Source organism: Epinephelus fuscoguttatus, linkage group LG7, assembly GCF_011397635.1.
Source record: "Epinephelus fuscoguttatus linkage group LG7, E.fuscoguttatus.final_Chr_v1".
NCBI lineage: Eukaryota > Metazoa > Chordata > Actinopteri > Perciformes > Serranidae > Epinephelus > Epinephelus fuscoguttatus.
The window spans coordinates 18151800-18176479 of NC_064758.1; the positions used below are offsets into that span (position 1 = coordinate 18151800).

The window sequence follows — 24680 nt, forward strand, 5'->3', positions numbered from 1 at the left end:
AATATAATGTCTCTAATTTCTAGATGAACAAATGAACAGGTCAACGTCTTACAGAAGTATTCAAAATCTAACCAAAATAATTTCATACAGAGGCATTTATAAATTAATGATAAATAATTTCAATTTCAGAGTTACAAAACACACATTTTCCATCAATACCATCTCTGAATCTTGAGAGTACCTGGTTTAGAGGGTGAATCAAATATATAATTTTAGATAAGACTTAACTGACTTTGTTGGTGACAAATTCCAAAATGGCTGAACAGGAGGTCTTGTGGACCCCTCCTAAGATAGCTGTACATTTTTGTCTGTGATGCATATTCCATCTAACATAAGGTTATATTTACACTGTGGATTCACACCAAGCATCTTATTTACTCACATTCAATTCAACAGAGCATAAAGTTTTGCATCAATAATTATGGCAAATTCTTTAGGAGTTTAGGATTTTGTATTTATGGAGAAATGCTGTTTAGGTAAAAAGAAGTCCGTTTTCATTCAATAATTGCATCACCAACAAGGTGTCAATTTTAACCCAGCTGTCAGTAAAATCGTTTTATATTTAAACCTTATATCTTCATTAGTCCACATTAAACATATATGTGGAGAAAATTTGGTTTCTAAATGGGGTAATGCAAAGTATGGGTAATGCAAAAATATTTCCGACCGCACCCGAACGCAACATTGTAGCTACATCTTCATATCTATCTATCTTTCATGTATTTCTTGTTTTCAATAAGGACAAATGTGTTATACATATCAGAGTGACTCATCACAATGTGCAGTGAGTTTATGACGCATAACGTGGTTTTAGTTACGTCGCTAAATTACCAAAGTTACACGTTATTTCTTAGCCATACTGTTGTCTACCTCGTTAGCTGCTGTCACAACTCAATAAAAGAAGTCTAATACACAAAAAAACAAATGACAAACAAAAAAAAGACCATGAATATTTATCACATTATCACAAACAGTCCGCCCAAACATGCAAACCAAACGTAACTTCAGAGGGTCTTCGGGAATCTTCGGCTACATCCGTCAGTTCCGATCCATACATACAGCTCGGGTCACATGACGCGATTAGCGCTCTGCAGCATGAGCTCAGCTTTCTGCTGCTCGTTAGCTACAAACATTTCTGATGCTAACTAGCGCCTGATTTTGCCATCTAAATATCCTCCGAGTTAGAAAGTAGCGTAACTTCATAATTAGATTAATAGAGTATTTTGTAGAAGACCAATCTTAGAGCTATATAACACGGAATCGCGCTTTTAGGCATATTTTGAGACCTTGTCTGTGCTAGCTAGCTAAGGTTAGCACGTTTGCTAACGTGAACACCAACATGAATATTGACAACGTTAATCAGTCTGTCACAACCGGGGTGTCTTCTACGACGTCTTCAACTGCAAGTAATTGTATCGCAAATGATAATGCAACAACTAACGTCAGCAGCATCCCTTCGGTCACAAGTAATGGTAACGTTATGTGACTTTTACTGATGTTACTGTACATGTTGTGCTCAACACTAGGATAGCTAGCTAGGGTATGTTTCAATGAAGTTAGATGACTGGTCAGGCAGTCTCATTGTATGTGCAAGTACATCTAACACTTGTTTGCATCCTTTCTTCAGGCAATGCAGCTTGACACCCTTTCTTTTATGTATAAACTGTAACACCTCTTTGTGCAATGCACAAGGTAGCCATACACCTTTGTTCCTTTCGTTTATCATGACTTCATCCTAAATATTTCTATTACAGCTTCAACCTCAGCGGCCATGGTGACACCATCAGCAGACTCATCTGTCTCCAACGGCGTCTATGTTCCTGGTGGCATCACCAATGGAGATGTGAAGCCTGCCCTCTCCACCACGCCTCTGGCAGATTTCCTCATGCAGCTGGAAGAGTACACTCCCACAGTAAGTCAATTTTAGGCAGTGAGCTCACTATACACTGCATTTATAGGACACGTTGTTGGTCTCACGACAAATTCAAATAGGCTATATGTTCAAATTATTAACAGCTAAATTTTATTTAATGTTGGAAACACCTGGCAGGTTTGTCTCGCCTGCCAGTCACATTTACAGTTCACTGTAGCAAATTCAATTGAAATTCAGTCAAAAAATATGTATATTCAAGTAAAGATATATAAATTCAAATACCCAGATGGGTACAATTACAATATGTATGTTTCTCATCCAGTGAATCACACTCATTCTTGGGAACTGAGGTAAAACCTTATTTTTCAGGGGATATACATTTTTCTCCACTATTAGGCTGGGAAAATATGTTTTAAAAGACCAATGTCCTGAATATTAAACCTTGTAATGGGCCAGCCTTTCAGGGATTAAAGTTTTTGCTCGAACAGCAAGCATGATTGATGTCAGAGGTAAGATCCGACAGAGTTGACAAAAAGTTACATATTTATTAATTTCACAGCAGTTGTAGTGAATTTATTTTTTTGAAGTTGCTTAGAGTTCTCTTAATGCTAATCAAATTAGTCTTTTAAAATCATAATTCTTATTTAGTTCTGATTTAGAAGGGCTACAGAGTTGATATGTTATGAATTGAGACTTAACAAATAACAATATTATTTAATTAATTTATTAAAAAAAAAAAATAGAGGGCTTACCAGTACTTGAACAGAATTCCTGCCTTTGTGGAAACCAAGAAGTGAGACAGGAGTCCTTGAGGTATAGATAACCTTTTATGCCTGGTTGAATGATGTTTTTGTAGAAATCTGATGGAGCTGACAAAAATCTGGGACACATCCTGTAAGGGCCGACATTTTCACAAAAATATATATTTTAAAGTAGATAAAACAGTATATTTTTACACTTATGTTATCAGTACGTTTTGAAGGCTTTTACCGCATATTTTAATTGTTTAAAGTTGTGAATTCTTTTCCGGGACAAGCTTTTTTCCTGGCACAGTGCAAGTTCAAAAGTTTAAAAAAAAAATGGAAGCAAATCAAAGTATTTTCTAAATATATTATATTTGTTTATTTCATATGAATAAATCCTTTAAAAATAATGTGTAATGGAATGAGTGTGTTTGTGAGTTAAAATTTAAAGTTGTTGTGTTTTTGTTTTTTTGTTTGTTTGTTTTTTTTTTTACATGATTTCAAGACTGGGTGATTATTTAATTAAAAAGTGAGGCACTCAATCACATTGATGCAAAAATCCTGTAGGCCTAAATTTAGTATTGCCATAAAGCAACTTAATGAGTTGCCTCTGTACAAACAGTGAAATAAAATCACAATGTAGTCAACAATATTTATTGGACATTCATGACATCACACAGTATATCCCCCCTGCCCTTGGTACACATGACATTTTGTTTTTTATATTCCTAATATTCCATATTCCTATATTCCTTAAACAATGCTGTTAGTTTCCTGTAGTGGCCAGTGTTCCTGCTGCAGTTCATTTGGCTGAACATCCTTGAATGGCAGACATACTGTAATATTGCTCTACATAGATGGGTGTCAGTTGCAGTAAAAGCAGGTTATGTGATTTTGTTTCTTTTTGCCCCCCTCAGATTCCTGATGCAGTTACAGGCTACTACCTCAACCGGGCTGGCTTTGAGGCTTCTGATCCAAGAATGTGAGTGCATCATTGACTGACTCTGTAGCTTAGGCTTCCCTCAAGCTTCAGTGTTACCAGGTCTTTCAAACACTTATTGGGACAAAATGACACAAATCACAGTGCTGTTACATTCAAAAGTTAGTCAATATTAGCGCTGAGTATCATTTAAAAAATTACAATGCCAGTGCCAATACCAGTACCCTTAAAGTGATACCAATACCAGCAGAGTACTTCATTTGATATCATTTTTTTCCTACTTCATTTGACACCCATCATGTGAATGGAAGCATTCATTTACATAAAATTCCACCAGACGCCTCAGGTGTGTAGTATAGCTATACTTTCGAATGTTTTGGTGCCATCTTGGCAAGCTGAATTTCTAACTCCATCACAGACACTGTGTTCGAGTTGACCACAGGGTTGTAGCTGCTGTGGTAGTGGGCCAATCACAGGTAGCATTAAATGGAAGAACGCTTATGGTGATTAGCTACAAGCAAAATCTTATAATAGTAAGATCTGGGTACAAAGAAGATTGAATGCAGGTATCATTTGACTGGAGAATTTTTTTAGACGTCTTGGTGCGGGGTTATTTCAGACGATATCTTAAAGGTATTGAGTACCGATACCCAGCCCTAGTTAAACCACCACAGCAGGTATAAAGGGAGTGCAAGTGGAGTGCTTTTGAAGGTGTTAATGAGAGGCACATTGTAAGGCCCTTGGTTAAAAGTGCTATATAAAAGCAGTCCATTTATCAGTCTATTTGGCTTTTTAAATTATTTGTTGGGAGTTTAAAGATCTGAGAAACTGAATCTGAATTAAAAGTTTAAATTATGAATCCAAACATCTTTTGTAAGTTAGCAGGCAGACCATATATGGAGTTTTAAAAAGGATGATGTAACTCTTTGCTGTGTGTTTAATCATTAACCCGGGACAGGCTGTTTGGTATGTTTCCTTATGCTCATAATGATTTGTGGAAACAAATGTAGCTTTGTGCCTGAGTAGTTTAGATAAATTGATTTTATTACTGCTTGTGAAGATGACTATTGTCTGACTTTAGTTCAGCAGCTTTCAATCAGGTAATGTGCTTGGTAGATTATTATGGGGTTTGCTGAATGATAATGCTAATGTAAATGTCTTTTACTAACTAAAACTGGCGTATACTAATATACAGTATACACCAGTGCTGCTACTAATCCTCCATACTTGCCTTCATTGGCATGTGTGAGCATGAAGTACAGACACGTTAGCCTAGTCGACCATTTACAGTCATCTTTATGATTGTTGTAATTGGCAGTAAAAAGTGTAAATGAGATCAGATGAACTCTCGATCTGACCTTGTAGTTTGTTTTTTCCATGCGAGATATGGATAGACAGAAACATACATGCTGGCTGAGTACAGACAGTAAAAACCACAATATTGATTTTTCTTTTTCATTTCTTTAGAATCCGTCTGATCTCCCTTGCTTCTCAGAAGTTTATCTCAGACATTGCCAATGATGCACTGCAGTACTGTAAAATGAAGGGCACGGCCTCAGGAAGCTCAAGGAGTAAGACAAAGGTCAGTGTTTCTCTTGTTTTTAACATGTGCTTCCATATGCTTTTCTGACGGTGCGGTGTGTGAGAAAAGAGGAGTGTTATCAGAAGATGGTGACAGAGGTCAACTGTCTTTAATTGCTCAGATCATGTTGATCATTTATGGTTTTGTATTTTTTCCTTTTCTCTCTCTATATATAGGATAAGAAGTACACTCTGACTATGGAGGACCTGACTCCTGCCCTCACAGAATACGGCATCAATGTCAAGAAACCATATTACTTTACATAAACCTGTCTTCCTTTAAGGCTTTTTGCTAGTTTTATCTCCCTGCTGACCCACTAGAGTCCATCGACACGCTGATTGCTAATTTTTTTTTTTTTTTTTTTTTTTTTTAAAATCATGGTGCTTTAGTACAGCTTTGGCACATTTTTGTAGTCACTTTGCCATTTGTTTTTATTTTTTTGTTTTGTTTTTGTGGAGCCACCATTGCATTATGTTATATTGTATTATTACGTTTTATTGTGAAAATAAAACCCTTACGAAAACCTTGATATATGTGAGATGTTGCATCTTTCCAACACAAGTAGATATGCTATACATTTTTTGGCATTCTGACATTGACTGATTGATGACTTATTCAGATTTTTTGTGTGAGAAAAACTAGTCATACTACTGTGTAGAAATACTCTGCTACAAGTAAAAGTCCTGCATTCAAAATCTTAAGTCAGTACAAGAGTACAGTATCAAAGCATCAAAATGTATACTTAAAATAATGTGAGTAAAAGTACTCATGTAGATAGGCCAATTTCAGAATCATATATTAGAATTATTGTTAAATACATATGTTCATCACTTGACTGTGGCTGCTGGTAAAGGTAGAAATCATTTAAATTGTTCTTTAAACTTCTGGGTGGCTTAACCTTCAAGAATATATCATAACCTATTTGCAAATTTGGATTATTAATAAAAAATAAAGTAACTAGCATTTCAGCTTTAAAAATATATGTAGTGGAGAAAGACAATATTAACCTCTGAAATGTAGTGGGGTAGAAATAGAAAGTAGCACAAAACAGAAGTACTCAAGTAACGTACTAATATCTCAGATTTGTACTTAAGCACGGTACTTGAGTAAATGTATTTAGTTACATTACAGCAATGCGTTTTTCAGACAGTTTAAAAATGTTACTATGCTCGGGGTAGACATAGGTCACTTATTAGAAAAAATAATTGTAAATATTGATTTAACATAGAATTTTGGTGAATACTATAAAGAAAACATAATGTTGCCAGTCTACTGTCACCTTTGTTTATTGTCCTGTTAACAGGAGTACTGCTTTTGTCTGCAAAGCTGTTGATATTCTACTGCAGTAAAAATACCACTGCCTATACACGCTAAGTGTAGAACACAAGTAGACAAATGTAGATAAATGTTAGTTGTTCTTTTTACATCCGAAAGGGTATAGTTAGGTTACCATTAGACGATAAACTAGTGGATTTCTTCCAGTATTTTCTCTCGCGCTTTTTCGCGAAGGCAGTGTTTTGTCCGTAGCTGCGAGCCGTAGCTTGTCTCTCCTGACCCGCCGTAGGTGCTAGCAGCGCATATGCTAGGCATTCAAACTACTCGTGTGCTGTGAAGTAGTGCTTTAGTTTTTGCTTAAAGAGCGAAGAAAGTGTGAGAATGTTTCTTCAATCAACAAATCCCGTCAACCCCATTGTCTTCTTCGACATAACCATCGCGGGGCAGGTGAGTAGAAGAAAGATTTAGCTAACGTCGATTTTCCTTTCCTGCTAGCTAACGGTAACTGTTAACGTTAACGTTAGCATGTCTCACCAACATATCGTGTTTTGATTAATTGTTGTGATCCAGTAAACTACGTCGGTGGTATTTAAACGCCCTCAGTTTAATAGGCCTACACGTGCCTGATACACAAAATGAACCAAGTGTAGATTCTCCATTCTCTCCCGGTTTATATTGTGGTCTTGTAGTGTACTTACGGTTAAAGTGGTGGTCTGAGTGTTCTGCTCTTTCAACATTGAGCCCATATACATGCACACAATAATCAGATAACTGTGTATAATCAGGTAATGGTAATAATCCGGTCTGACGTGTTTACATGCACTTCAGTAATCTGATAATAAGAAAAACCTGGTTTACATGATTCAGTCCTTTAGTTGGATTTCTTCCCAAGTACATGACATACACCTCAAACTTTCTGTTATAGTAGGTACGCATATCCTTGAAAACCCCTACTTAATTTAAAGTACACATGTAATATTAGCAAAATAAAGTATTAAAAGTAAAAGTACTCATCATGCTGTATTCTTACTGTAGTGTTTGTTTTTATCATTAACAAATACATGTGAGAGCATTCTAATGTGTAGTTTATCAATGTGGAGCCAATTTTACATACTTTGGGTAGATTTATAGTAAAAGTACTGCAAACTGTAATATACGAGTGTATTGTATATAAACTTTACATAGCACCTGTCACACAAAGGGGCATAGTATATACGTAAGATAAAATAAAAGTGACAATTTAAACACTGAGAATATAAAATATATTATTTTATGTAAAATCTTTATCTGAAAGGAAACAAAAGCTGTCAGATTAATGTAGTGGAGTAGAAAGTACAATATTTCCCTCTAAAATGTAGTGGAGTGGGAGTATAAAATAGCAAAACCAGAAAGAAACCAGATTAAAGGATATACATGCACCGAATAATCTGACTGTTGGGGAAAAGCTAGATGTGTTTATCCGATTTTTCATATTCAGATAATGGCTTTTATCTGATTAAAGCATATCGGATCATGCTGTTTACATGACCTGTTGAATAATCTGGTAATTCCAGAAATCAGATAATGATCGGTTTATTGGTGTGCATGTAAACGTGCTCATTGTTTTTGACATACTGGTTTATTTTAAATAAGATACTTAATTCGGGTTATGATCTTTAAGGCGTGAGTTATTTTATAAACCATATCAAGGGCTAAACAGAGTTAACTTTCTTTCAAAGATACTATGCTTAGATATAATTGACTTATATCACGATGTTGTCCATTGCGTAGTTAAAAAAGCTTCATTCACCCTCTGGGTCAATCTGTCCCCACACTGACATTTAGCTGATTACATTTTTACAATCTTACCTCTCTTTCTGTTTATTGTAAACTCTTTTCTAAGTTGTTAACAAAAGTAAAATATCCTTCACTTGGCCTCCTCACTAGAAACCCATTTCTGGTATTTCAAAAAACTGCAAAATTAAATTCATCTAAAATCTTTGAGGCCATATCAGCCATCAGCAAGTTCATCAAATAATAGCTACATTAAACCTGAACTGTCAGCCTCTTCGCCTGGTTAACAAAAATTCCCTTTTAATAGAACAGCTGTTTCAGTCTGTCAAGTTTAGAAAAAATGCATCACTTTACTGTAATGCAGCCTTTAAAAAACAGGAAAGGCAACACTGACAGTACTACAATATTCAAAATCTAAGACGATATCTTGTCTCATATCACAATATCGATACAATGTCAGTATATTTCCCAGCCCGGAGATGACTTGATTGATTGAATGTAATTGTTACTTCAACTTTAGGATGATTGAAGTTGCATTCTCCACGTTACATATTCTATCCATGGTCACGTCCAGTTGTGTTCCTCTGTAATCAGCCTCGACATGAAATCCCTTTGTCTCAATTTATAATTAATGCAGTTACTAGTTGCCATTTGCCAAAATTATTGGTGTATTGCATGTTGAAATGCATGTAGCAAACTTAATACAGTAGCCCATCCACAACACCATTTTTCGTCCCACCATTGGTTTAAATGAGTGGAATGCAGAGGGAAACATAACATACATAACACAGCATAAGCAGACTGTCATCAGTCTGGGATTTTTCTATTGGATTTTAAGACACATAGAAACTTTAAAATTCACAAGTGGGGTATTAACTGACATATTTTTTATTTAAGTGTCTTAAGCTTGTGTTATCCACAGACCTTATTTCAGCCAACCAACCTAAAACCCATTCAAAAAACCCATTGACTTTGAGACAAGAGAACAGGGACTACAAAATGTTAACTCATTTCCAGGTTTTAGGACTCATTACAGGGGCACTCTATAACCTACAGTGACCAAGACAGCTCTGTACTGTCAATAACGCTTTAGTGGTATAAGAAATGTAAGATTTCACTTTGCTAGGCGTAATAGTTTTAAAATTATTTGTAAAGTACTGGTAAAGCTGAGATTGGTACAAGTTACCATGGTTACACAATGACACAAGTCATTTGGCTGATAATCGATACAGAGATAGACATATTTACTTTTCCCCCCCCGCCTAATTTTAGTGATCATCAAGTCTCTTCTGTAGTGGAATTTACATCCTATTACATATGTGTACTCTCATCATGATGGCCCACCAGCAGATGGAGACACGAAATACCATGTATATAATATTAATTCATTGTGCAAAATAAGAAAAAGCATGTTGGCTGATTCTGATTTATTTATTTTATTTATTTTATATTTATTTTAAAGCCACTCTCAGCTGATACCGATGACTTGCTGATATTATCGCTCATCCCTAGTGACAACACTAATGCATACAACTGTATATGTACATGAAAGCATATTAAACGATAGTATGCATATTGTACATTTGATGATTTCTTCATTAGCAGGGGTTTGCGCAGTTGTCATGGAAGTATACATCACAAAACCCTGAGCACTTTTAGGTTCAGTCATCCATGTTGGACTAAAAGTGGAGGTTCAAAGTTCCTTCTTGACCTTGGAAACAATGTTTGGGAAAACTATCTCATTAGAAGGTCCATTAGCTTTTGATCATATCACATGATCATCAAGGTCAGGAATAAACTTTGAGCCTCTTCAAATAAATCTATTCACATTTAATGTATGTGTAATTCATGTTTTCAAACAAAAAGTAGAAAAATACATGGTTCAGTCAAAGAAAAATTAAGGACTTTTTAAAAAGATATTTGTTAAACAGCATTTACACCTGTTTGGGACAGAAAATCCAAAAAGAATAGCTATCAATCATAAGTCAATATAGTTTTTCCCTCAAGACCAAAATTATCTTTGAAAAGCCTGTACAACAAATATACAAATGATCGTACAAAAAGAATATTTGTGGTGTGATTTCTGCAAATATTTACATAGGTTTAGCATAATGATCACAGCTTTCAGCAAAACTCCAAAGTACATTTGGAAGTCCAGTCACAGTGTCTGGTTAGCTGCAGCATGTACAGTTTAATTCTTTCCCAAAAGCCTTTCTGTTTGAGCTGATGAAGAGCTGGGACATTCATGTCTGTGTCCAGGCTTCAGTTTAAGCATCTAACACACAGGTGAACCACTTACAGATGCTAAGTCAAGTCTTTCTTTACCTTCTCCTATCATGCTTTTCAGTTGATGTTGGCTGTTGGCTCTTAGGTGTAACAGGTTTATTGTTGACCTCTTCTTCTGTCACACATAGAGGAGAGTGTTTCTCTTTGCTTTTGATGGGTTAAACACAGCTACAGGCAGTTGCTGCTGTCTTGTTCCTCTGCTCAAATGCCAGTAAACATGCCACAAGCACACGTTTTCTGGGAGCTGGCTGTATGGTCCTTGCGACTTGCTATTTACCCAAAATACCACACCCATCAGGAAACTGTTGGCGCACTCCAACCACAGAAGGTTAACAGTGATGTAGGCAGGTACTCCATAGCCTAAGATCAAACAGCCCACAGATACGGTGAGATAAGGCATCCAAAATATACTGAAGCCCAGTGTTAGGCTGAACCACAGAGGCGGGTACGGCTGGACTGTCTCCTCCAGATTGTTCTCTATGCCACTTTTTGTCTCAGTGCAGTTGGTTGAAGTGAACAACAAATCGCTGCTCTGGTTCTCTTGTTCTTCCCTCGCTTCAGATAATCTGTCAGCCTCTTTCAACCACTGGGGAATCATTGACCAATAGGGCAGCATGGTACAAATAACTACTGCGAACAGCCCCAAAATGAAGTAGGTAATCAGTGCAGACTCCTCTACATCACACACAAGGGCCCTTACACCTGTCACATAATCCAGCTCCATCAGATCGGAAGTGGCAGAAACAAAGGAGTAAAAAACAGCTAGCATCCACACCAGCAAAGTCAGGACAGCATTCCTTATGTATTTACAGGGCATGCTCTGTTTGCAGAGGTTGCTGTCTTCTAAGCAGTAGTCTAGAAAACCCAAGCATGTCATGGGCAGCGGCAGTGCTTCATATGTTTTCGAGGCCTTAGCCAAGATGAAGCACAGTGACACAAGATACCTCTCAGGCCCAAGAAACCACACACCTGCCAATAATAACACCATCACCAAGTCAGCCAAGACGATGGACAGGCTGCACATGCTTAAAAAGGAGGTAAACCGCTTCCGGCAGCACAAGTGAAGGGCCACTGCATCCAGTCCTAACTTGAAAAGCATGAGTAACAGGTACTTGTCAGTGTTGTCTGTATGATTGCCAGACGCTGCATCCCATTGCTCTATGATGCCCAGCATTTTGACGGTATGGCTACTTTCTGGAGATGCCGCCAACTCAGGCAGCATTTACGATACTGCAACAGCACTCGGTTCAAGATGCTCCAGGAAATGCTGTGAATGACAAGATAATATTGATTAGGAACTTAAGCTGTACAAATAATAGACTGCAAGGAATGATTAGAAAAATGATGGATGCATGAGTCCACAAGCTTTGGCTGGTCTCACAGGGAGTGAGAAAAATGTAATATATTACATATCACTAATAATCTTCATTTTATAGTAATAAGTCACTTTAGAATATTACTCTCTGAAATAAGTTATTTATTACACTAATTTTGTATTATTTCCCCCAAAATGATCTCAGAAGAACAAACAGGCATGTTAAATGGATTAGGGTCATGTTGTTTCACAGCGGGTAATCAAAACACAGAAGTCCCAGTTTATTACAGTTCATTTTAAATCCAGTGCTACAGTGGTTACCACTTTGTATTCAAAGGCCCTGCTTGTATTAATAATAGCGTGAAGATATACAACCATTAAATAGCCCAGACCGTTTAAAATAAGGGAACAGCCCTGGACACAGAGAGGGTCATGCAGGCAGACAATCAAAGTCTAATAATTATGAGGTATGGATCAGTATTTGTAGGCTTATGAAACACTCTGAAAAAATAATTATGTAAGCACAGCAAACAGAATGGTGGTGCGATTTAGTCACCATGACGAGCCCCAATTAATACACTGGAGCTGAAAGACACACCTGTCAGTTCCCACAAGTTGCAATGGTCAGCTACAGCAGCACCAGAGAGAGTTATGCATAAGGACAGGATGGTGTTGCTCTGCAGTTGTACGGGGTGTTAATGAAAACCCATCCAACTTATACTGACATCACCCAGAAGTGCCGATCACAGGGATGAGGAAAAAACAAACCGCAGGCCAGTTTCTTATTACCGCTGCTTTCAAGCAGCCGTGGGACGCAAAAGCAGAATAGGATATGTTGTAGATGTTGCAGGTATATTAATTGAAACATGATAACGCACAGTCCCTGATGTGCTGATCTCTGGCACCCTTCTGTGCCTATAATGTAGCGTTTAATGACACAACAACCGTCAAGGGATATTTTTGCTGTTGGCACACTGGCTGGAGCGTAGTGGTTTGGATCAGTGTGGATGAATGAAAAATGAAAACACGTAATGTAATATTGTAAATGTAATAATATCAGTTGGTAATGTGTTATCCCAAACACTGCCAGTGTGTAGGATTTAGTCTAGCGGTGAGGTTGCAGAACTGAAACTTCACCCATGTGCGAAGTATATAGGAGAACTACTGGAGGTGTTCTGATACTGATACCAGTATTGGAAATACCTCCTATACTGCCCAAAATGCTGGATCGGATATCAGCGAATGCACAAGTCTATGCACCAATTCGATACCACGTAATTTAGAGATGAAGTTTAAAGTAGTTTCACACCAGGATAAAACCGCTAGTTGTGCTGTGCAGCCACTGGCAACTACTGTTAGAGAAATTGTAATGTTAGCCGTTAGCAAAATGTCAAACTAGATGATATAAGAAAAGTTCTGTTATGTTCACTCTCTGTATGTTTTGTTCGTATGTTGTTGTTGTTTTAACTCAGTGGTACACAATGGAACATCTCTAAGAACTACAGTGGCTGACTTGAAAATGCAAATGGCCCTATCTAGAGCCAGTGTTTCATTTGTCCATTCTGGGCTACTGTAGAAACAACATGGTGGATACAACAATTCTTATTTTCAGATAAACTAAATGAAAACATAGTTATGAATGCTATTTACCATTTCTGCAGATAGATGCCTCTAAATCCAACACAGTGGACCTTTAAGGTTGTAAAAAAAAAAATCTGTATTTTTTTGGTGGATCTAAAAAGATGTATTTACGTTTTGAAAGATAAACAACTATAACTTTTTGCCTCACAGACAAAATTTAGCTATTGTGTTGAATTTATAAAACTTGTTGTACCAGTTAAACAATGTGAGATTACATGAAGTTGGTTAGTGTGCTACATGTACATTATCATCACATGTGTAGTATTTATTACCAATTAGTCCTGTTTGTTATTACACCCCACATGTAAACAAGGGGTGACCAGTGTAGAGCAAATATCACAAATGTCCATCCATATTTGTTTGCCACATTCCCGCCTTACAAAATACAGTAAAGCACTGATAATTCCACTGAACAGTACACTGACAATTACTCATTTGTAAAAGTTATTTCTTGGAAAGTTATTTTCTTTTTTCCCCTGCAAAAGAAATTCATTGCAGTTTTGAGACACACTTTGGTTCTGAAGTGTGTGTCTTTAAACAGAAACGTGTCATTATCTCACCTATTAGGGCTGACGATATGAAGAAAATTTGCAGTACAGGACGTTATTGTTGTTAAATATCACCATAATTATATTACTTGCGATAAAATAAACAGATATTTAAGTATAATCAGTTTGCCTTCCTGCTGCTCTCAATTTAATGCTATAGTCTCTTTCATAATCTTGCGTGACATGTTTATCACACAAGTTGACATTGCAATAACGATGCCGCTTTATTTTTTGCAGCCCTATCACTTATAAAATCTGGCTTCCTTTTTTTTTATGTTGCATGTTGTCATTTCCATGTCAACATCTTGTAGCAATGGTAATTATTCCAGCAGCATTAACACCATCCTGAATTTACAGCATTTTATATTGTCACACTGATGACAGGAGAAGCTAGTTCGAAGCATGTAGCATTTACTTAACAAGTTAAAAGAAATAAGTGTGACCCTAAACCGTACCTCTGTACTCAGGGTGTCCTAGTCCAGAGAGTCTCAGTAGAGATCCAGTCAGAGGCCCTGCACACTTTCATCAAGACTTGTCAGTGGACTGTTGTCAGGTGGAGCAGCTCGCTTTGAGGCAGCTCTTGATGGCTCCACCTGCCCATTGTGAATGCAAACAACCAATGGGACACACCTTCTCTCTGTCTTTAAGGAAGCCTGCTTGTTGACCCTCCTATATGCCCCAGAGGTGGCTGCCTCTTGTGATGTTGATGTACATGTCCTGTAACAGATAATCCAGATTGGAAACACAGGTTCTTCAAACAATACTCGTAGCTGAAACCACACCCTGTGACTGGTTTTGTTCACCCTCACCAGATCCCTATACCTTTACACTAGAATTAGAAAGAAACTGCATCACATGTTATATGTTGAAGGCCTATGGTTTACTAAATACTTCCCTGCCAGACTATAACAAAACCAGCTGCCATACCATGCTTTTAATGAAGTCTTCAGTGTGTTGAAAAGTTGGCTCAGTCAGGGTTTTGACCAGCTACTTGCATATACTTCTATGCATGCAGAATTACTTACATTCAGTAGCTAAGGGGAAGTTGGAAAAGCAGTGTTATGATTCCTTAATAAGTAAAAGCATGTAACTTTTATATTTCCTTCTAATCCAGTCATTTATTTTGATAATACAAAATAGACTTAGAAAAAATCTTAATCAAATATAAAGGATGATGAATACTTAATACTTGTCACGAGAGCTTGGCTTGATTTGTTTTCTATGTGCGACTGTTTGCTCTCAGTGTGAATGTTTACATCCTTATACTTCTAAGTACAAGGAATCTGCAGGGGAGTTAAAGTCCATGTGATAGAGTCGGCTGTTACAGTGTTCCTGTAGTTTCTTCTCTTGAACATGACTGTTAAATGAAACCTTTCGTTGTGCATCTCAATCAGTTCAGCGTAGGGGTGGTTGATTATATTTGATGTAATGTGGCTTGTTCCACGTGGGATGTATAAAATGACTATATCGCAAACAGTAATTAGAATTTATGTCCTTTTTTTGTTTTGTTTTTAAAGCCACAGGCACCAACATGAGTGGTCACACACACTCTCCCGCCCATCCAGACCAGTCTTTACTGGGCGTTGGTGTGTAAGCAGGTGTGGCATGTGTTTTTGTATCGGCAAGGCTCCAGACAGCGTCTATGAAGCAGCAGTGCAACTTAAGTAATGCGTGAACTGGAGAGCTGGTAGTTTGTTTCTCACTCAGAGTGGATAAATTCATATTTAATGGTACCACTGGAACCGTTTCACTCTACGTTAACTATTAACATATATATGTTGTTCCGCTTTGATATAGTTAATTATAACAATACTTAATTTAACGTTATTATAACAATCATTTTACTTCCTTTTTTACTACTTTTCATAACAGTACTTTGACTTCATTATAAAAGTACTTGGTTTAACTTCATTGTAACAGTAGTTTATTTAGTAGTTTAGCATGTAGCAGTCTACAATAGTTAAGAGCAGATTTCAAAATATCGAGATACATTTTGTGATATAACCTCAAAATATCCTTAGTAACCTCAAGTTCAGTGCACTTGTCTCATCTTCCTTCCAGTATTTGTTTCTTTTGACATGAAATGTGACACCCTCATTCCAGCATTACAACAAAAGTAGTTCACCACTATGCGTTAATCCAAATATAGACATTAGACCCTTAAATCTGTGTATTATCTGATAAGAAACAACATTTTTAAATGTTACACACCGTGTTACCTGTTGTTTGGCACGCCACCCTCCAGCCAGAGAAATCCCTCAGCAGATAAAATGTTCTGTGGCTGATGTTTGCTCTGTACCAGCGCTCAGCTTCTGTATTTAATTTCATTGCCTGGAAACTAAAAACACACTGTATTGTCTATATGGCAAAGACATGAGAGCCAGTGGGTGCTTGTGCTTGTTTTACTGTGAGTTGTGCGCGTGGACCGTAGGGAGGGCTGTGCAGTGATGTCATGTGGACAAACCTCTCTTTTTACTGCAGCACAATGTTTGTTTTCACGCACAGATACAGACACCCGGTCATTGTTGTCACAGTCGGCACTTGCATGTCCGTGTGGGTTGTGGGAGGCCGGGGTGGACAAACACCCATGCTGCCAAACGCACACATGCACACACAGCTCATAGAGGATTTAATGTGTCGCATCAAGATTGTGGCGTTGTCTCATTTACATCATTCTATTATGTATGCTTTGACCACTGGGAATCAGAACTGAGACAATATAGCTTGTATTGCTGAGATGAAACAGAGTCCACTTGATGTTCCCAGCAAAGTCCAGAGAGAACTTGAAGATGTACAAGGATTAATAAAACGTGCGTATGTGCGTGTGTGTATGCAAAGCCAGAAGTCGGGGGAATAGAAGACTAGAAGAAATCCTATACCAGTTATTCAGTAGAAGTGATATATTTTTGAGCTCAGCGTTGTCTGAGTATAACTGGTTAGTCCAGATGAGGCCATCGGTGTCATGTAGAGGAGCCTCTGGCAACAGGAATGACCAGTTTCTGTTCACTCTTTGTAGTTTTGACCTGGGGCAACTATGCGTCCATCTTTTTAGGTCGTCATTGTTTTGTATGTTCACACAATGTTTTGTCATCTGTTTTCCAGGATGTCGGACGCATGAAGATGGAGCTGTTTGCTGATGTGGTTCCAAAGACGGCAGAGAATTTCCGGTAAGGGGGAAAATCTGATTATTGGATCACATGGTCTGTTTTTAAAAAATTGAGAGAAAAGAGATTACCACAGGTGATATATTAACACAAATTTGACAATTTGACATTTGAGTTTTTGAAAATGTTTCTTACACTTTTCTCATCTTTTACAGGCAGTTCTGCACTGGAGAGTTCAGGTAAGGCAGTGAAGGGCTGTATTCTTCGATGGTACTCAAACACTACATCACCATCCTGCACACATCGTCTTAACGAGCACTTAAAGTGACTAATGGGAGCATCCGTTTTTAAAATTGTTCCAGTATTAAGCAAAACAGTCTGAAATTTATTAGTCGGGGTTAGCGTCCATGTACGCCCACTAAAGGCCAAAACACACTGGCGGCGTCATATGACGGTGGCGTCATTGATGCGAGTCAAGTGCCGCCCCCAACACACACAAAAAGCGTCGCGCTGCGGGGCGTCAACCAGATTTCTATTGCACACTCCAGTCCGCCAGGCTGGGAAGTACAAAATAGCGCTTTTTCAAGGGCGGTGACGCTGGAAAAACAGGACAATAGCGTGAAGTGCCGCAGCGCAGCACGTTGACGCACGTCGAGCCCCCGCTGGTGTGGGTTTGTAAATAGAAAATAATGGGGGCAGCTGTTTTGACGCGTGTCGTACGCCGCCGGTGTGTTTTGACCTTTAGAGTGCTTGCTTTTGACACTGACATAAGCGTCTGACACCATAATGAAAAGACCTTACAAAGAGATCTAATGTTTTGTCTTTACCTTTTGCTTGATCCAGTCTGTCTGTTATTGCGTCTAACCCAGTCTTGGTCAAGAGGAAGTCTCATTCTGAAGTCTTGTGAGTTAAGTTGTTGGATCAATGCGATAACAAACAGACGGGATCAAGCGAAAGGTAATGAAAAATGTTTTATATTTCCTTTTAATAATATCATAATTTCAGCACAATTCCCAGTTTGAAAACTAAAGAAGTTTCCCCTCAAGAAATCTGATTGGTCCCAGCATTTGGTAGCAACCAGATTCTTCAACCATGAAAATGAGAAACTGGTTTTCCTTTGCCAGATTAAAGGATGGGGAGAAACCTGATTGACATAAAAGGTTTCTGCTGGAGACGCCTACTTATTTCACCACATAAGTGCTTAAACAGGTCTCTGAAGGGTATTTACGTGTGTGTGTGTGTGTGTGTGTGTGTGTGTGTGTGTGTGTGTGTGTGTGTGTGTGAGTGTGACAAAGAGCCAGGACAGGCACAGTATGGCTGTGGCAGGAGTGCAGCAGGACAAAAGGAAAATTAGTTACTTGGAGCTGTGCCTCCTTTCATCGAAGCTAAGTCAAGTTTGTTTTTCACAGCTGAACAGTAGGATTATTTTAAAATTCAAACTCATATTATGCAGTAAAGAAATGATGTGCTTCAGTTGGTTGTCACACCTTCCAGATGCTCTGCAGATTCTTTGAAACCAGTGTGTCATATAGTGCAGTATACACTGAGCCATAGCCTGCTGTAAGAAGCACACGTCCTTTACAAAGAAAACAAAGAACAATACTCTAATGAGCAGTCTTTCTCTATTATTCTAAATCTAAAAGGGATTACCTGGAGGAAGCCAAAGCAAGCTTTTAACCAACACTGCATGGTAGGATCTGCACTGGTACTGGCAGCTATTTTGAGTCACTGAGGCTGATATAATGCTCTGTGTGGTCACCAAACATGGAAGGAATATGAGACCATTCAACAGGACCAGGAGGTCTTTATGCAACCAATAGTATTCCTTCATTGCACACCTATATACAAAGTTGATCGTCTCTCCATACACATTAATATTCAAACCAAAGGCCATTGTAATATACACCTCAGTCAGGGACAATAGAACAGGATCATTTTAATGACGGTCTAAGAGCTGCCTGCGGCGTGGTATGTACCCATACCTGCTGAACTGTTAATGATGACCTATATACTGTCGGACCTTATATGACATACCTCGACAAACCAGCTTTGCGAGAAGTTAGTGCTTGTAGTACAGTACAGCTTGATTGTGACTGTCTCCACCACCAACTTCATTTTGTTGTCTACCGTCTGTCCTACAGGAAGGATGGAGTCCCGATTGGTTTCAAAGGTTGCACATTCCACAGGTAAACAACTTGCTGGCTTGGTTTGTATAGCTAACATTATACTCCCATGTCGTAAAGATTTTTAATCATGATTTGTATATTCAAGTAGAAACCCACACCGACTGATGGCCTTGAGTTATTTAACCTGGTTGTCTCCTTGGTATCCATTGTTAGCCCTGTTTTTCTTAATATTCATAGTTCTGGAGGCTGAGCTACTCATGAACAAGTATGATGGACACAGAATGAAGTACTGGACCTTGGATGAGACAACGATGAGCTATTTGTGCTAACCATTGAAATCCAGGATTGGCCCTTGATGTTGGCTTATAGAATACACAACATAAAAAATGGACCAAACAGCAACTTGTGTTTTATGGGAACTATGGTGTCTGTGAGCCTGTTTACACCTTGTATTACTATAGGTCTTGGGTTATCCAATCACATGTGGGCAGCTCAAAGTCTTGTTCACGCCACAGACTGTATAATAAAGATAGACGTAAGAACAGCTCCCCAAAAATGAAGCCAAACCATCTCCATTGCCCCCTGATGGCTGGCTGCAGTATAGGCCCCCTCTGTGTTAGCGGATAGGACATAGGCCAAACTAAAAAATCAAAGTACACGTCAAATAAAGTTTTCCCAAACATGGTTTCTATCATTTTAGGTTCTTATTATGCTGATGTATGCTCAGTGTTAATTTTTTTTGATGAGTTTGGTTTTAATTAGTTATTCGATGCTATAAAGGAAGGGGGTTTGATGTCATGATTGACAGTTGTGCGCACCAATTGGTGTGCTGCGAACAATGGCGCTGCTCGTGATTGGTCGGACAGGTGTGTATGAGATGGAATTTGATACCGCAGAGAACACTTATGTGCAGAGTGGCTCCAAATGATGTCACCAATGAAACATGGCATCAGACATATCTTTGATATTTTGGCTTCATGTTTGTACAGTGGGAGTAAGTGGAGACGAGTTGTCTATGTTTTATCTACAGTCTCTGGTTTACACCTGACATTAGAATGCGTCACATTCGTCTCGAGTGACCACTTGTGATCTGATTTCACTTTCCCGCTTAATATGCACATACACAATTTCTATGCACAAAAATGTGAGGTTTTCCATGCTATACCTTCGCTGATGAGAGTCCACACATGCACACACACAGTGACAGGGCTAACAGTTAGCATCACACAGCTGTTACATAATGAAAGAGTCGTGCAGTTTCAGCATCAGTCAGTTTGTTGGGACTGTTTAACAGCTGGTGCTATGTTAGCTTATGCTAACTGGGCAGATGTCAAACTACCCGTTCACTGGAGGGACGCCAACTTAGGGGACGGTCCTTCAGCACTTTGTCTATTGGTGGGAAGTCAATAAGCGAGGACTTAAGTGTGGGGTCCTTCAATGTGGCCCAGGACACATGAGTGTACACACTACTGAAAAAATGTGGCCATATACCACCTCTGAATGTGGTCTGAGCGATTGGATCTCAAGATGCATTGAGGACTCATTTCATGCAGTCACACTTGTACTTTAAGCTGTCCACTTGTGATAAACAGGGCCTGTAAAAACTGTTCACCTCTTTTTGTGTGTTGTTGTAGAACAGCATGTTATCAAGTAGCTTTAATGTATATTTTTATAGGCTCTATATCAGCATGTGTTACCCAGTCAGACTGTCTGCCTATATCTGCTTTTTATTTACCTTAGCAAATCTGACTGTACTGATGTGTTTTCATTGTTGATTGGCAGGGTGATCAAAGACTTTATGATACAAGGAGGAGACTTTGTAAATGTAAGTACATCTACAACATGTGTTCTGCATCTGTCGTTTGTATTTAGGGCTTGGATTAAGGCTATGGTAAACTGACGGTCATTAATCTTGCACTGTATTAACAAATGTTCTTGTAGGTATGCACAATGTATTGAGTATTGCCTTTTTGGAGAGCCTGTATCTGAGCAGAACAAACAATACATTTTTGGTTGATGTGAGTGGATAAAAAGGGATAAATGCAAATTCATGTGGAGAAATTTGAAAAACCAACAATTATCTCTGACAAGATTATTGCTCGGAGAAGAAGAATGTTGGATAGAGCTGTGTGTTGAAGGAGGTAATGGAAGATGTTCCCCATGAACAATATAAAGAAGGTGATATTTTAAAAGCTGACCAACTGCAGTTGTAGGCCCTTTCCCCTTTTTATTTGCACTTCTTGTCTTCATTAAATTAATAAATCTTTACATGTTTTGCAGCTGAGTTTTGAACTGAGCAGGACAGTGCTTCAGTGTTGTGCTCCCTGGTGGGCCTGCAGTGAATTACAGCACAAGTTATATGGCTTTCTCATTGCACTTTGTTAGCCCTGTCTTATGCACTGGTTTTTGTCTTTTTGTGAAGGGTGATGGGACTGGTATTTGTAGCATCTACAGAGGTCCATTTGCAGACGAGAACTTCAAATTAAAGCACAGTGTGGCTGGTCTTCTGTCCATGGTATGTATGCAGATCAGTGCTCAGATGTCAGGGACGCCTTCTAATCAGCACAGATTCTCTTTACATTGATGTTATCTTAATCAAGATTCCCTGCAATCAGTTGTATATATCCTCTATTATACATTATAAAATATTACGTTAATTAAGATTTGATTAATCCACTTAAAAATTGATTGACCCCAACCTCTAACAGACAAGAGGATTTGATTGATCCATTCAAAGTGAATTAACCCTGACCAATATAGACAAACAGATTTTTAACACTGCCATTCTTTCTCAATAATGTGTGTCTTACTCAGGCAAACAGTGGCCCAGGGACAAATGGCTGTCAGTTTTTCATTACCTGCACTAAATGTGACTGGTTAGATGGGAAGCATGTTGTTTTTGGTGAGTAAGTCTACAATATTAATTGTGCATTTATATTTATGTAGAGCGATGATTTGATCTGTTTATGTGCCTGAGGTAAACTGTCTTGTTTACGACTGTTACAGGGAAAGTGGTCGACGGTTTGCTGGTCATGAGAAAAATTGAGGTAAAAATACATTGCAAAATTAATTTATTGGGTTCAGACCACTTGTAATGATGAAAATAAGAAAATGTATTCAGGCTTAACGGAATACCTTACCCACAAAATTACCATTTATATATCAGCTATTCATTGTGTGTTACCTTGAACTTGCTAAGAAAACTTTGTTTTTCTGTCATGCCTCTGGTTAACGAATAATCCAAAAACAGCAAACATTGATAAATTAAAGTTAAAGGGGACTGGGTTTAACAACAGCAAAACTATATCTAATATCTGTCTACAAACTCTCAAACACCTCACGCAGTATAATCCAAGACTCATTTATCCAGTTTTATGCTCAGTACTTCCCAAACACATTGCATTACTTTGCTGTTAGCACTTTCTGAAAGGGACTGAAAGTGAAAGCATAGGTCTATTTTACTTTCAGCCTGCGTCAGAAGGGTTGAGGCAAGCCCTTTTTACACAGAGATCCTCTGATAGTGCTGCAGTAAAGTTCCTTTCAATAAGCTGCATTTGCTTTTTCATACTGAACAAAACAACACAGGCATAATGCAGCGTCAGTGTGTGATGTTAGGTAGCATGCCGGCATTCCAGAAGCAAAAGAGGCGTGATGGGCGTGACGTGTAACACAACAACATCTTCCTGTAGTGTGACATTTAGCATACGGGTCGGTGGAATAATATGGCAATAACAAGAGTTTACGGTCCCTGTGATGTGGCCGTTGATCCTCTGTGTGGAGGGTTAAGGAGCTCCCAGACCTCATTGTCTCCCCAATTTGCAGACATGTTTGGTTACTGTTCTTTTTCTTCTTCGAGTTAGCTGCTAACTGCTATCAGCTGCTTTTAAAAGCTCGCTGCAGTGGGTGGCACACATAACATGTCATCAAATGTCCCTTTCATCCCATCCTGCCAGCTGTCCATTTCACGTAGATGCCAATTTGACGCCACTACTACCCACTCTGTCAGCTTAAAGGCAAGACAGCTGCACTGTAGTAAAAAAAAAACATGGCTGTACTGTTGGATAAGGATAATTTTGTCTGAGTGTAATGTCTACATGACAATTTGTGCTCCTTCCTGCCAACAGAATGTTCCTACGGGACCCAACAACAAGCCCAAACTCACCATTGTCATCGCACAGTGTGGAGAGATGTGATCCAGAACCGCACCACCTCAGTGTCCAGGAAGTAGTGTCTCACTCTAACTTGATACACCTCAACAAACATCAACCCATATAGTTTTTCCTGTATGGATGACTTTATAAAGTAATGACAGTATAAAGATCGGCAGTACATCATTTCTGCAATTTTCTGAGTTTGGTATAACTTACACCACATTCACTGCTGCATCCAAACCCAGATAAGATTATTCTTATCTCAGGTGGGTTTTGGAACTGACAAAATGTGCTAACTATATGGATTTAAAATTCAGTTTCCAAAACTTCATGTTCAACACTTGTTGTTTATCTTATTCCAAATGAAGACAAATTTGTGTATGCTGTTGTAAAAAGACAAACAAGAAAGTCTAAGTCTGAAGAAAATTATTCTTGGCATGTGACGCATTCTTATTCAGTCACTCTGTGTGTAATTTGTGATCAATAAATTGTTTTGCATTTTTATAAACCCTTGGATGAGATCTTGTTTCTTTGAAAAAGGAAAAAAAATCTGTGATGGGCATCATGTGTGTGTTTTTTCGTGGTTGAGCTGTTTTTATTTTCAGATTCAAACGTTCTCTGAACCTCAGGCATTAAAAGTCTATATACTATTTAAAGTATGCCTGTGTAACAAAGAATTATTTTTTGCCATCAGACAGTTTCACAAAATAAAAGTATTTATTAAAATGTTAACAGAAGCCATGGAGTGTAAGACCAGCTACAAATAACACAAATCAAAAACTTACTAATGATCCATCAGGCCCTTTTTCATATTTATATTTTAATCCACCATTTTATCAAATTAATATCTAATGAAGAAACTGGTCATGTATGTTTTGCAACTGCTTCAAATTTAATTCTGTGAGGCCTGTGTATCCAGTGTAATATGCAGTGTTTTTGGTAGCTCATTTCCCCCTCCTCATATGCTTCTGACCTTGAAAAACTCGGTATATAGCTTGAAAAAATATATTTTATCAGTAAAGAATTGTGTGTATTTGGAAGCTGAAGTGATAGCGCATGCTAATCAATTTCAACCTCATCACCAGGGCAAAGGAGGGAAACACTTTACAGTGAAAAGCACGAGAGTCCTCCAAATCACACACTCCAGTGCCAAGCAATCCTCTGCTGAACTTATGGCTACCTCTTCCTATCCCAGCCATCCATACAAATCCAAGCCACCAGACCCCCTCCCCCATCCACACTCTCCCTCTTCTGCCTTGGACCTTGTTCCCTTGGCACAAAAGAATCCTTTCAGATGGAGACTCTGTTCTTATGGAAGCAGGA

At 38.3% G+C, this 24680-nt stretch overlaps 3 protein-coding genes across 5 annotated transcripts; 2 read left to right on the forward strand and 1 right to left on the reverse strand.

The window, feature by feature from the left end:
- The first annotated feature begins 1042 nt into the window (after positions 1-1042).
- Positions 1043-5667, forward strand: taf10 (TAF10 RNA polymerase II, TATA box binding protein (TBP)-associated factor). 2 transcript variants are annotated; one of them, XM_049581315.1, is made up of 5 exons: positions 1043-1466; positions 1755-1912; positions 3534-3598; positions 5024-5138; positions 5315-5667. In XM_049581315.1, exons 1-5 carry the CDS (start codon positions 1340-1342, stop codon positions 5402-5404), a joined length of 555 nt encoding a protein of 184 aa, XP_049437272.1. In that variant the 5' UTR covers positions 1043-1339; the 3' UTR covers positions 5405-5667. The 2 variants fall into 2 exon arrangements, with proteins under 2 accessions (XP_049437272.1, XP_049437271.1); XM_049581314.1 differs by having other exon boundaries at positions 1047-1472.
- Positions 5668-6680: 1013 nt separating this feature from the next.
- Positions 6681-23865, forward strand: ppih (peptidylprolyl isomerase H (cyclophilin H)). Of its 2 annotated transcripts, XM_049581317.1 has the most exons (10): positions 6720-6860; positions 17079-17143; positions 17296-17319; positions 19222-19266; positions 19444-19471; positions 20989-21031; positions 21629-21721; positions 22021-22108; positions 22213-22253; positions 23331-23865. In XM_049581317.1, the coding sequence occupies exons 2-10, from the start codon at positions 17113-17115 to the stop codon at positions 23397-23399; spliced, it is 462 nt and encodes a 153-aa protein (XP_049437274.1). In that variant the 5' UTR covers positions 6720-6860; positions 17079-17112; the 3' UTR covers positions 23400-23865. The 2 variants fall into 2 exon arrangements, with proteins under 2 accessions (XP_049437273.1, XP_049437274.1); XM_049581316.1 differs by lacking the exon at positions 19444-19471 and having other exon boundaries at positions 6681-6860.
- Positions 9923-11732, reverse strand: si:dkeyp-100a1.6 (probable G-protein coupled receptor 160). The gene has a single exon (XM_049581313.1). The coding sequence runs from the start codon at positions 11692-11694 to the stop codon at positions 10591-10593; it is 1104 nt and encodes a 367-aa protein (XP_049437270.1). The 5' UTR covers positions 11695-11732; the 3' UTR covers positions 9923-10590.
- Positions 23866-24680: the final 815 nt, after the last annotated feature.